Source organism: Haplochromis burtoni, unplaced genomic scaffold (genome assembly GCF_018398535.1).
Source record: "Haplochromis burtoni strain Fernald_Lab_line unplaced genomic scaffold, NCSU_Asbu1 Contig_49, whole genome shotgun sequence".
Lineage (NCBI taxonomy): Eukaryota > Metazoa > Chordata > Actinopteri > Cichliformes > Cichlidae > Haplochromis > Haplochromis burtoni.
Genome location: NW_024582410.1, coordinates 992,155 through 1,004,470, shown reverse-complemented (window position 1 = coordinate 1,004,470; position 12,316 = coordinate 992,155). Strand labels below are relative to the sequence as shown.

Genomic DNA, 12,316 nt, shown 5'->3' with positions numbered 1-12,316 from the left:
GGAACCTTATACAGCGCTTCCCTATACCCGTCGAACTCCCGCAGGCACAAAGAAATTACGGAGGCTATCACTTATCACCTGACCAAAGATATGGCTCCCATCAACACTGTGCAAAACGAGGGATTTAGGAAAATGATCAACACCCTAGACAAACGCTACACAGTGCCGTCCCGCAACTATTTTTCTATTGTTGCACCACCTGCTCTATACACGCAGTGTCGAGCAACGGTGGAGACGGAATTTCAAGCAGTACAACATTTTGCGGCAACAACAAAACGAGAAATTTGTTGTTTTTATGTTCAGTCTCAACTGTTACGAAGTTGATGTGCAGTTAATAAGCGCAATAAATATTTATACTGGAAAAGAAAATCGTGAGAGAATCGTGATCTCAATTCTAAGCAAAAAAAATCGTGATTCTCATTTTATGCAAAATCGTGCAGCCCTACCAGTAGCCCACACTCACCAGTTACTTCATTGGCTACACCTTGCTAGTATTGGGTTGGGCCAACTTTTCCCTTCAGAACTGCCAGAATTATTCGTGGCATCGATTCATCAAAATGCTGGAAACATTTTTGCTTCATACTGACATGACAGCATTGCACAGCTGCTGCAGATTTGTCAGATGCACATCCACGCTCTATAGGAGTTAGATCCGGTTACTGTGGAGACCATTTGAGTACAGCTCAAGAAACAGTTTGAGATGATTTCAGCTTTGTGACACGGCATTTTAACCTGTTGGAAGCATCCATCAGAAGACTGGTACACTGCGGTCATAAAGGGAGGGACATGGTCAGAAACAGTACTGGGATAGGCTGTGATGTGCCCAAAGGGTACCAAGAAAATATCCCCTATACCATTACACCACTAGCAGCAGCTTGAATGGTTAACACAAGGCAGGATGGATGCATGTTTTTGTGTTGTTTGTAGTGAGCCCATGTGAATTGGATCCTAAGTTTCCTGTTCTTAGCTGTGGTCTTCTGCTGCTGTAGCGTCTCTGCTTTAAGATTTGCGTTCAAAGATCCTCTTCTGCATACCTTGGTTGCAATGAGTGTTTATTTGACAGCTCAAAGCAGTCTGCTCATTCTCCTCTGACCGCTGAAGGCCATTTTCACTCAGAACTGGCGCTCAGTGGATATTTGCTCTTTTTTTTGGAGGATTTTCTGTAAACCCTGCAGATGCACATGTGGGAAAATAAATCACATTTCCTGGCACCAATAGCTAACCCATATTGGAAGTCACTCAGATCACCTTTCTTCCCCATTCTGATGCTCAATCTGAGCTTAATCTGAATTAAAGATTTTATTTAATCACATAGGAATTGAATCTCCACTAAGACCCCCACCTTTATCTTGATTATTGTTGGATGACTTGCTGACAGCTGTCCATGTGACAGACATTGAAACACTGAAAGTCAGCGAGCTCACTGAAGACTCAGTTTGTAGGATTACATCTGTATCCGTGACTTTTTCTCTTGAGGCTAAGTATGCACATGTTCAAGTGTGTTGGCTGGTGCACATTTATCAGTGAGTCATTTTTATATTTTTTACCTGTCACAGCTGACTGAGCTCTGGAGCCTGTGTCACCAGTAGACTGCCCTCTAGTGGCATTTGGTGTGCAGTACATGATAATATAGAACAGTTTGTCTCTGTCACATTAGTAAAACCAGAGTGTCTGTATTTGTGAGGATCGGGATTTGTAATACTACATTTTAATGTTTTTTATTCATGCAGCTGATTTGGATTTATGGCCTAAAATGTTCAGCAAACATGCAGCTGATTTCTCTAATAATCGCACCTGCTCATAGATAAGCATTTAGCAGCTGAGGAGATTTGAATTTCCTTTAGGAATACTTGTGTAATAATGTAATAATTTGTCAGTGTTGTGTTTACAGCTTGTTTCCGCTGCCCCAAGTGGCTATAAATATAATAACGCAGGTTTAAAATGCATCAGTATAAAGTTTGGCCTCGCTTTCTATTTAACAGAAGGCAAACATTATTACCTGATATCTCCAAATCAGAATAAAAATCACGTTTTATCAGTAGCAAATACTCTGTATGTGCAGCAGTGAATTTTCTCAGGTCTTATTTTAATCTCACTTTACATTCACAGTTGGTTTCTGCCTCATAGAAATGTATTTGCCATCGCTTGCTTTGTGCTTTCATCATGTTTTAGACGTCCTTTTCTTCGTCCTTTCTACCACTTACAAACACTGCTGTCATGTCCCATTATTGTCTTCATTTGGTTTAAATTTAATTCAGATGTTTTCTTCATTTTATTATCCTCTAAGATATACCCTGGAAACCCTGGCTTCATTGGGTAAAAATAAGCCTCACATCTCATCTTTTTCCGTCTAAAACATAAGTTGTTTTTTTGTTCTCTCAACATTACAGGTCACTATTCACCCTGGAAGACCCCTAAGCAGGTAACATGCAACATCCTCAGAAATCCAGACTATCCACATTTCTGCTTTTTTATTTTCTTTAGATTACCACCAGTGGCTGCAGTGTGCATACGTATGTGCTAACTGGAAAAACTCTAAATTTAGCAGTGACTTGTCTGCTCTTTTGTCCGTCGTACTAACCCCCACTGGTGACTCACTATATGTCCGTGTCCCGCTTTTGATATTCAGCCCTTCTTTATCGTTATGAGATGGCAGAAAGTCCAAGTAGCCCACTCATAACATCACTAGACTTGTATCCTCCAAGTCAGGCGTAATTCATAGCCTGGCTGGGTGCCATCAGGGTAATTTACACTCAGGGCATTAGGACTATTATGCTACAGCTCTAGTGCTGCTATCCATCTGTGTTCAGTGCTTTGGCATGAGCCAGATATGTTTCATCCCCTTTTTAATCTTCATTTCATAACATTTGTCCATTTGGCAAAATGTTTCAAAAGCTTTTCTGCACATCTATACCCTGCTTTTCTTCCACGGTCATTTATCTTTCACCTTCTTTCTCTTTTTTTTTCACCCAGTAGAGCAAAAACCCGTCATGTGGCATCTCTGCAAACTTGCCTTTAGCTCCGAGTCCTGCCTCCACTGCTGTTATAAATACACTACTACACTGTCATTTGCTGTCCCTACAGGCCTCTAACAACTCTGTCCAAACACCCTCTCAGATCAGATTCATTTTGCTTTATCTGTGTCACCCTCATATTCCTTTCATGCCTTGGCATCTTCCCAGCACTGCTCTGACCAGTCCCTGACCCCAGCTAATGTTGTCCCCATTCCAGTTCCCAACTAACATCAGAGGAAACCTCAGTTGTGCAGCTTTTAAGATGCTTTGTCTGCTGAAATCCCCTCATTGTTCATCGTTTCTCCTTCCATCTCAACACAATCATCGTCTTTCATCTCTCTCAGAATAATTGTAATCCTAAACTCTGAGCTTTTGTAGTGCAGCAGTCAGCATACACAACCTCTCTCTTGTCTTGTTTGTTCACCTTTTTGGATGCCCCACCTGCGCCTGCCCCTCTCTTTTAGCTGCTAAAGCCCCCGACACTAGACTTTAGTACTCGTATAATTAGGTGTAATTTGTTAAAGGAATACTTCTGCAGCGGAGAATGAAATATGGAGGACTTTGGCTAATAAGGGAAGACAGGAAATCTCCTAATTGCCATATTGACCTATAGTCCTGCAAACACTCACCCCACAACTCCCAAGAGTTTTATTTGCAAATGAGCTTATTAAGATTTGCCAATCAAACTCAGCCGATACTGTAGGTAACGGAGAACAGTGCTTAATGTGGCAACACATGCAGGTGTTTTTCATTCAGCAATGCTGTCAGCCTGCAGTGCGCTCTATTCATGTGATCAAGTAGATCATCGCCATAGTGTGCTTGCTTCAGTGTCTTAATCTCAAATAAGAAGAGACAGAGTGAAAGAGAGATCAGGATGCAGAAGTCTACTCCCCGCCTTAACAAGGTCCCCAGTCTCAGCAGCCTGCCCTATGCAGACGTGCTTCACATCAATAGCAGACGCGACTGAAAACTGCAAAGAGCGGAGCTGCTTTTCATTCCTGACCAGAGCTTCCATGAAGTTGATATTTATTCTCGGTACATCTGGAACCAGATGACCTGCATTTCTCAGTATTAAAGTATGGCACTATGCAGCCAATCTCGCCGTCTCGCTTTCAAAAGGCCTGTTGTTCCCTCCAGATCTGTCGCTCACCCTTTTTTGACATGTCAACATGTCATCTTGGCTATCTGCTTAGTGTCATGCCATGACTCAGGCGGCCCCGCTTATCTGACACATCAAGGCTGACACTTTGACTGGTGATGTCAAAACTGCCTTTGTCACCTCCAAAGCTTGACAGCACATTTTCAGATGTCTTTCTGGATGAAAGTTATCCGATTTCTGATTATATACCACACTCTACCTTACAGATAGAGAATAACTTTTGCTCTGGCCCTTAGAATCGTCTATCATTTTTTTTAAATGTCCATCTAGATGTGCCAATCACATATGTCAGGTGCTTTCCTCCCTGCACACATCCCCATAAACACTGTGATCTGAATGCCAAATAGAAACAGCTGGCAGTATTTTGCTTATTTCTACTACTAACCTCACTAACATGCTTGAATTGACAGTTGGCGAAACACTGCCCCCTAACAGGAAATATTGAACCACATCAATTAGGTGCAGCAGGCCTGTCAAGCTTTGTTCTTTCCCAGATGTTAAAATATTTTAGCAGGGCTGCCTATTGTAGTCACATTTGGGGTATTTCTTTAGTTGTGTCATAGTTATCTCAGAAATACAAGGCAAAGGCTGACTTTGCAAAATGCTGCATTCCTGATGGTTTCAATCAAAGATGTAAAATTATAATTCTGAATACACATCATCATTAAAACAGTTTGGAAAAAACAGTAAACGGCGAGTTCAAGTGAGTCTGTAACTGACACACTTTGGTGCTTTTTTTAATGCCCAGGGCATCATCATCAGTTTCCTGAGTTGTCTTTTTGCCAAAGCTAAAAGCATCAAGTCTTTTCCAGTATGTTTTTTCTTTCACCACATGTTTTAATCTTAAAATCAGAAGGAGACAGATGTTACGGTTACATAAAAACATGTAAATTGACAGGCACCTTTTTGTGAGTCGAAAGTATAATTTTTTTTGTTAGAAATGAGTAGTTTTCCTTACTTTTCTCTGAAAATAGACATGCATTATTAAGTTGTAAATATGTCCGAGCAGGCAAAGCTTGACGGGTGTAGCAGCCATAAATGGGCGCGGCAGGGTTTAGTGAACTGTCACAGCTCCTTAAACGAAACCGTGCCTAGGAGTTTACGGTTCTTACTGTGATTTTGAGGATGAAATCAAGCATCAGGAGTGGGAGAGCAGGAAGGGAAATACTGACCGCTCATGCCGCTGTGCTTTGCAGGTGCTGGAGCAGTGGGAGTCCCAGCAGGGCCAGAGCAGCCCTGCTCAGACCAGCCTGTCGGCTCCTGTTATCCCCCACAGCGCCCCCTTCCCAACACACCATCTTCACAGGGCCTCGGTCCCTGAGTCTGCCTCCGAGGCCTTGGCCCTGGCAAAGCCAGACCCATATGACCTTTATGAGAAGTCCAGGGCTATCTTTGAGAGTAGGCGTAAGTACCAGCGTTGATACTGCAGGTGAAGTGCTGTGAAAACACACTCCTCTCTAGAAATCAAGCAGGCCAGCTTCTACGAGGGAAGGCAGAGGAGTGAAGAGCGATCACTCTTTCTCTCAATCACAGAAGTGATTCATTGTCACTTTTGTTGCTCCACAGGAATCTGAAAAAGTCTTCTGAAATTCGCTGACCTCTTTCTTCAGAGCTGAAGATCTATGTCTGAACTTTCCACACAATAACCACGAGTATAAAATAAAAATCAGAAGCTGTGTAGATAACTAGAAATACTGATCATTGTAAACTGAGAAGTGTCCCTGAATAATCAGACAGGTGCTTCTGCACAGTTATATTTCCATCCTGTGACTTGTAAAATTATAAAATTCTACATATTATTGCGATTGTGCATACATCATTCTTTTGCTCAATTGAGCATTTTAATCAGTAGAAAGTAGGACATGCTTTTTATGCATGTTTGTATTTGCAGAATAAGGATTTTAGTAACATCACAGATCTATATTATCATAGCACACAGGTACTAGAATTAGTTTTCTTAAATTCTGTAAAGAGACATTTACACTAAATATTATTGTGTTTCTTTCACATTATGCTCTTAATTTTGTCATTTAGATTCCTACTTGAAAGTAAAATGTGTTTCTGGGAAACATAGTGAAATACGGATTATGTTGAGTTGGCTTTTCCACTCTCACAGTGGTGTGTAAGCCAGTTTCTTCACTGATTCTCTTTAGAGGTTAACATCTGCCTTGCATATAACTGATAACAGGTCTCATGGATTCATGGCTTGACAGTATCTTTCCTCTGGTTTATTGGAGGATATTGCTATAGTAAAGTTACAGTAAAGTTTTTATTGTTAAGGCTGCTGTATATGAGGTACCTGCTATTCAAGAGGACACGGCTGTCAGAAAGTCTTCTCATCAAATCTTCCTGTTTCGCTCACTGTCGCTTCCTCCTCTTCTGTGGCGGATGCCGTGATCACTGCTGCCTTCCTCTCAGTAAAGGTCAGGGGTTGTGCCTGGTAATGCTCAGTAGGAAAAACACACAGACAGATTTTAGCAGTGCTCCATTTGACCGCCTCACTGGTGTACGTAAAGCTGGGTGTGACCTTTTATTTAGCATCACAACCTCAGGCCAGCCCAGACTCCGTCAGCTGTGGTTAAGTTCAGTCTTCTCTGACCCTTAATAAATTAATGTCAGCGATTACATAAACAGACTGAGGTATAGGATCAGGTATTTCAAACTCTTTAGCATACATTCTCAGCTTTATGAGCCTGTATTAAAAATGGTCACAGTAGGTTTTGTGGATTATTCAGTGTGACAGGGAAAAGCAGGTGTTCCTGTTTTGTTGTGTTTTCTTAAATATCATTTGACAGTTTCATACGCATTAAAGTCAAAGACACTTCAAAGACGGACATGTGAGATCCTGAGTGAATAAATCCCAAGCAGGCTGCATTGCTAGAAACCACACGAGATTTTGTGTGTGTGTGTTTGTATCTTTGAAGAAGATTGTTCGAAGATTGTTTAGACCAGTGCTCCCGACCTTTTTTCATCTGATTACATCTACTACTGCAGCCCTGTCAGACGGACTCTAAAAACCTGTTCACAACATTCTTGATCTTTAAATCTGTTAAACTGAGCTTATTTTAAACTGCATCTGAACACTTTTGGCATAATTTTCAATTGTAGATAGTTATCTGATCCAGATGTCCTTACCTGTTAGCGTGTTATTTTAGCCATACGTCACTACTGCTCAGTTTAATAGCTGGTGACCAATTTCACCACTTTCGAGTTTTGTGTGTACAGTTTCGACCTTTTCTTTATTTTTTCTGTTATATTGTTGGCTGCACATCCATGATGAGAATCTTCTGTTACACTATATCCTGAAGTTGCATGATTGTAGATTGTTGGAGAAATAGATCTGGTGACTGTGGGGTCCAATTGCTCAAGAAACCAATTTGAGATGATTTGAACTTGGAGGCATGCCTGGAAGCAGAAATCAGGAGATGGGTACATTATGGTCATAAAGGGATGAACATGGTCAGCAGCAGTACTCAGGTAGGCTGCCGGGTTTCACTAATGGTCAGTGGGTACAAAGGGACTGAAAAGGTACCAAGAAATTATCCTCCACATCATTACACCACCAGCAGCAGCAGTCTGAGTTTTACGCTAAGTTTTGACCCCAACGTCTGAATGCTGCAGCAGAAATCGGGACTGATCAGACCAGGCAGCATTTTTCCAATCTTCTATTGTCAAGTTTTGGTGAGCCCGTGTGAAATGTAGCCTCAGCGTCTGAAGCTACAAGTGGCACCAGGTACGGTCTTCTGCTGCTGTAACCCATCTGCTTAAAGGTTCACATGTTGTAGATTCTCCACGTCTACATGCCAACATGTATTGAGTGGCTGCCATGTGATTGGCTGATTAGATATTTGCAAAGTTATTCAAGTCCAGAGGAACAGGTGTACTCCTTATAAAGTGGCCAGCAAGTGCATTTCGATGTAAAGTTTTGTTAACAGCATTGTTTATTTGTTCATGCTATCTAGTCAGCCAACCTGTTCGACTTTTTCGGGTTTACTCCATTAATTAATTCAAGCTAACAGTGAGCTAATATTATAAACTACTACAGATATACTTGAACCTATTTCCTGAATTTGATGTTTTTGAGTGTAGAAATTGACTTTGTAATTTTGATTGTTCTTAAAATATAAAGAAAAAATATAGACATACTGAAGAAATCCACCACTTCTCTATAAACAGAACTGTATATTTGTGGTAATAGCTGCCTCGCTCTGCTCACCTGTAGTCCTGATTCTCTTTTTCTCATCATTCCTGTGGAGTCGCAGTAGAGCGCTCACTATGATTAAAACACTTACAACTGGAATCAATTTTTCATTCACAGCCACTTGTCTGTGGTTGAGTTCATTTCACTACTTTTGCACATCATGGCGTCGTGCAAAGCTCCTGATTGCAGATCAGTGCTTGCACCCCACCTCACGCTGTAAATAAGGGATGGGTATATTACACGCTGTAAGCACTTCCCGACTTTTATGGATGATGCTGAAATTCTGCAGTGACATAATGCTGAGGCAGGGCCTTTCTGCCTTGTTTCTAGCCTTTATGGGAGCGTCTGTGTTTACTGGTGTACTCTTTGGATGTGTATGAGCATTTTTTTGTGCATTTTGCATTGTTTACAGGGACATCCTGTCCTTTGTCTTCATCTTTTAATCTAGATCCTGGGCAGCCAAGGACTGTTTTTCCTCTGGACTCTTCAGGTAAACACATACTCCTTACAGCGACGCTGGAGCTCCGCACACTGTCAGGCCAGGACTTTAATTATTTTCCTCTTGTTTTGCCTCAGGAGGAGAGTACCAGGAAATCGAAGTCCACCTGCGCCGACAGAAGTCCGGGTTCGGTTTCCGAGTGCTGGGCGGGGATGAGGCGGGGCAGCCTGTGAGTCCGGAGACGCGTGAGAAGGCTCGTATGGCAGTGGGCGTGGAACCCTGTCATTTTCTCCTCTCTTAACCCACTACACACACTGTGAACACCTAACCTGACCTTTGCCCCCTGAGAGAGTGCTGGCTGTGGCTGCTTTGGTGTTTATTGCTGTTTTTACTGTAACACAACAATATTTTAGCCATGTAACTGAGTTATTAATGTGTCAGTATAACAACCACTTAACACCCACTTGCATGTGACCCACACAGTCTACACTCCGGAGTCTCGGGGCTTATGAGTCCGAAATCTTTCTGACAGCCTGCGTTTAAAAACAGATTCTCATCGGGGCGATCATCGAGAAGAGTCCAGCGGATCTAGATGGGCGCCTGCGGCCCGGCGATGAGCTGCTGTTTGTTGATGGAATCCCAGTGGTGGGGAAGCCACACAGATATGTCATTGACCTGATGCACGGGGCAGCACGTACCGGCCAGGTGAATCTGGTTATCAGGAGGAGGGTTCAGGCGGCAGGTGAGGAAACAGCAAAGTCATCAATCTGGGATTCCTTCTTTATAGATTGTTTTAATCCACTGTTTAACACAGCATAAATGTACTGCTCTGGATTATAAAAGCGTGCAGCGTGCCTCTCCTCTGTCTGTTCTCGTCCTCCTCTATTACCTCTCCTGGTCTCATTCATGTCCTGTAATGATTCAGGTTTAATCAGTCAGAAAACCGAACCACTAATCTCTGAGTAATTATGCTGAAGCCTCTCTGAAAAACACATTAGCACACCTTCGCTCTCACGCACACACATTTCTCGCTCCCTTTCCTTACTTGAGTTTCTTTACCGTGGAGACTGAGCTGGCGCTTCTTCCTCTGAACTACAGCCTGTCCTGTTCTCATTATTACGCCCTCCACCACACACATGCACATGTTCCTCTCACCAATCAAATTCTTCCCACTCTAGTCCGCCCTGTCTGTCAATTTCTTCTCCACCAAAGGCTGCTGTCTGACTCATGCCTGGCCTCTTGTGTGGCCCTTACTTCCATCCTAATTGTCTGACTCCCACTGGCACTTTACGAAGTGTCAGACTCTCTCTGCTCCGAGCTCACACTTTAGCCCGCACCCAGTAACCCACATTTTGCACAAATCATTGGCTTTTTTCACTATTTTCCTCCTCATGTGATAATAATTTGTGCACTCATTGGGTAAAGAAATACTAAATGTGGGCTCAAACCTTTTAATGATAACAAAGCTTGTCATAGCCTCACATTTACAGTTTAAATCCTGAACTGTTTAACTACAGAAGAGCGCAGCCCCGCTTACTAGTGAACTATGAAAACAACACTGGGTTCGATCAGTCAGTGTGCCAGAGTGTATGCTAGAGGTGCTACAAGCTACTTTAGCTGTGGTCAGATTGACATAAGGCAGCGTTTTAATGATGTGTTTTGAATTGCTGTCTTATGTTCGCTTCTTGATTCTTCACAGGGATGAGGTCTAGTTCCAGCTTAGGGGGAAGATGAAAAACACTTTGCTGGCAAAACTGTGTAGATTTTCCACATGCAAAATGATCTTTGGATTCTATGAAAGTAACTCTGTATCCTGCTGATATTTTTTTCTAGTTAGGAATCTTTAGTTTCTTTGAAGGGGACTTTTATGCTTTCACTTATTTTATGTCACTTGAACATTTCAAAACTGTGGATGATCATATTAAAGTTGGCCAAAGTTTCAAAAAAATACTAGTAAATTATTTGAGGGTTTATGTAGGATGTGACGGGAGGATCCTGTGAATCAAGCAAAGCTACTCTAGCATAGTAGAAAAGCAATATAGAGATGGACATTTCTGTATTGTACATGAGAAAATGTAACAGTGACACTACTTCAAAGTGTCACAACACTGCTTTACCACTGGATTGTGAGTAGAAGAATTAAGGAAGCAGGAAACAAAGCATTAAACTGTTCCAGGAGCTCCCTGGAATCCACCTGGGAATTTCTATGATCCTCCAACAGCATCTCATGGAAATATATGTAGAGATCGCTCATGCCTCCAGCCTTGTTGCTATGCGCACACCTGGTTACAAAACCTGTAAGGTGCACCAGCTGTTGTAACATCATTTTTGGGATGAGATGCCGTTCTCAAGAGCAGTAGTAGCGAGCATGAACTGCACTGATAGAAGGTAACAAGAGTTTAAAGGTACTTTAATTCATTTAAGAACTTAATATTGTATTATTCAGCGCACCACAATAATTTGACACCTGGAGTCACCTGCAAATAAAGGATTTCACAATCTTATTAAATGCAGCAAATTGTTAAGGATCAAATTACTGGAGAAAAAAATTGTTTTTGTTCTTACTGTGTAAGCTGCTAACTGCTACACTTTTCTGATGGTTTACTTAAAATAGCAATGTGAGGGCTAGAGGGTTACATCATCAAAAAAAATAAAAAATCCACACACGAAAAAAGCTGCCTTATTTGAATGCTGCGACACAGCAGGGTTGCCGTTGTAGAGAGGGTCCTGAAAAAAACTCCATCTCAGCTGGCTGCAACAGGAAAATGCTCATTGTGCACTTTTGTATTATGAAGCAATGATGTATTTTTGATATGTTTTAGCTTGTGGCCTTCATCTGGATCATTAATGTATACATTGTAAGTGTTAATAGGGTTTGTAAGTCCTTTCCTCTCCCATTAGGCTCCTTAAGGTCTCCGATGTCTTAAAATATCTTAAATAAGCATTTACATTTTTATAATTATAATGAGCTTTGAAAGTCATGTTTGAAATAAAGATATGACCACCTTTATTCTTCAGCACCTCCTGTAAGCCTTCTTGGAATTCCTTTAAGTAGACTTCAGGAATAGTTCTCCAGGCTTCTTGAAGGACATCCAAAGCTCTTCTTTGGATGTTGTCTTTACTTTGTTCTGTTCTCTGTCAAGATGATCCGACACTGCGTCCTCTTAGGTCTCCGTAGAGGTCTGTGCATGACTGATAGTTTCACCTGTGTTTTTTTTCTATCCAGGTATACTATTACTGCAGTGTGTTTGGGATCAGTATTATACTGAAAAATTAAATCGTTGCCAATTAGATGCTTTCCAGATGGTTTAAAGCTGACAATACTTTTCGTTGTTCGTAATTTCATCAATTTTGACAAAGATTTCCTAAAAGGTTTTTCTTCTTTGTTCAGGAGGTGACTTGCAGATCCTTTTCATCTGCTTTAGATAGTTTTTTTCTTTTGTCCTCCAATTGTGCAGTTCACTCAACCTTTAAGAATTCACTTCACACCAAGCTGAGATATG

At 41.6% G+C, this 12,316-nt stretch overlaps 1 protein-coding gene across 8 annotated transcripts in view; it reads left to right on the top strand.

Annotated features, from left to right (window-relative positions):
* Positions 1-12,316, top strand: part of magi2a (membrane associated guanylate kinase, WW and PDZ domain containing 2a) — a 244,159-nt gene that overhangs the window by 214,897 nt on the left and 16,946 nt on the right. For 6 of the 8 annotated variants that reach the window (XM_042220471.1, XM_014333968.2, XM_042220474.1 and 3 more), the window contains exons 11-15: positions 2,391-2,422; positions 5,370-5,577; positions 8,823-8,864; positions 8,951-9,066; positions 9,363-9,555. In XM_042220471.1, the coding sequence (XP_042076405.1) occupies positions 2,391-2,422; positions 5,370-5,577; positions 8,823-8,864; positions 8,951-9,066; positions 9,363-9,555 (591 nt within the window). The remainder of the gene's footprint in view (positions 1-2,390; positions 2,423-5,369; positions 5,578-8,822; positions 8,865-8,950; positions 9,067-9,362; positions 9,556-12,316) is intronic. The other 2 variants (XM_005923552.3, XM_042220472.1) reach the window with 2 other exon arrangements.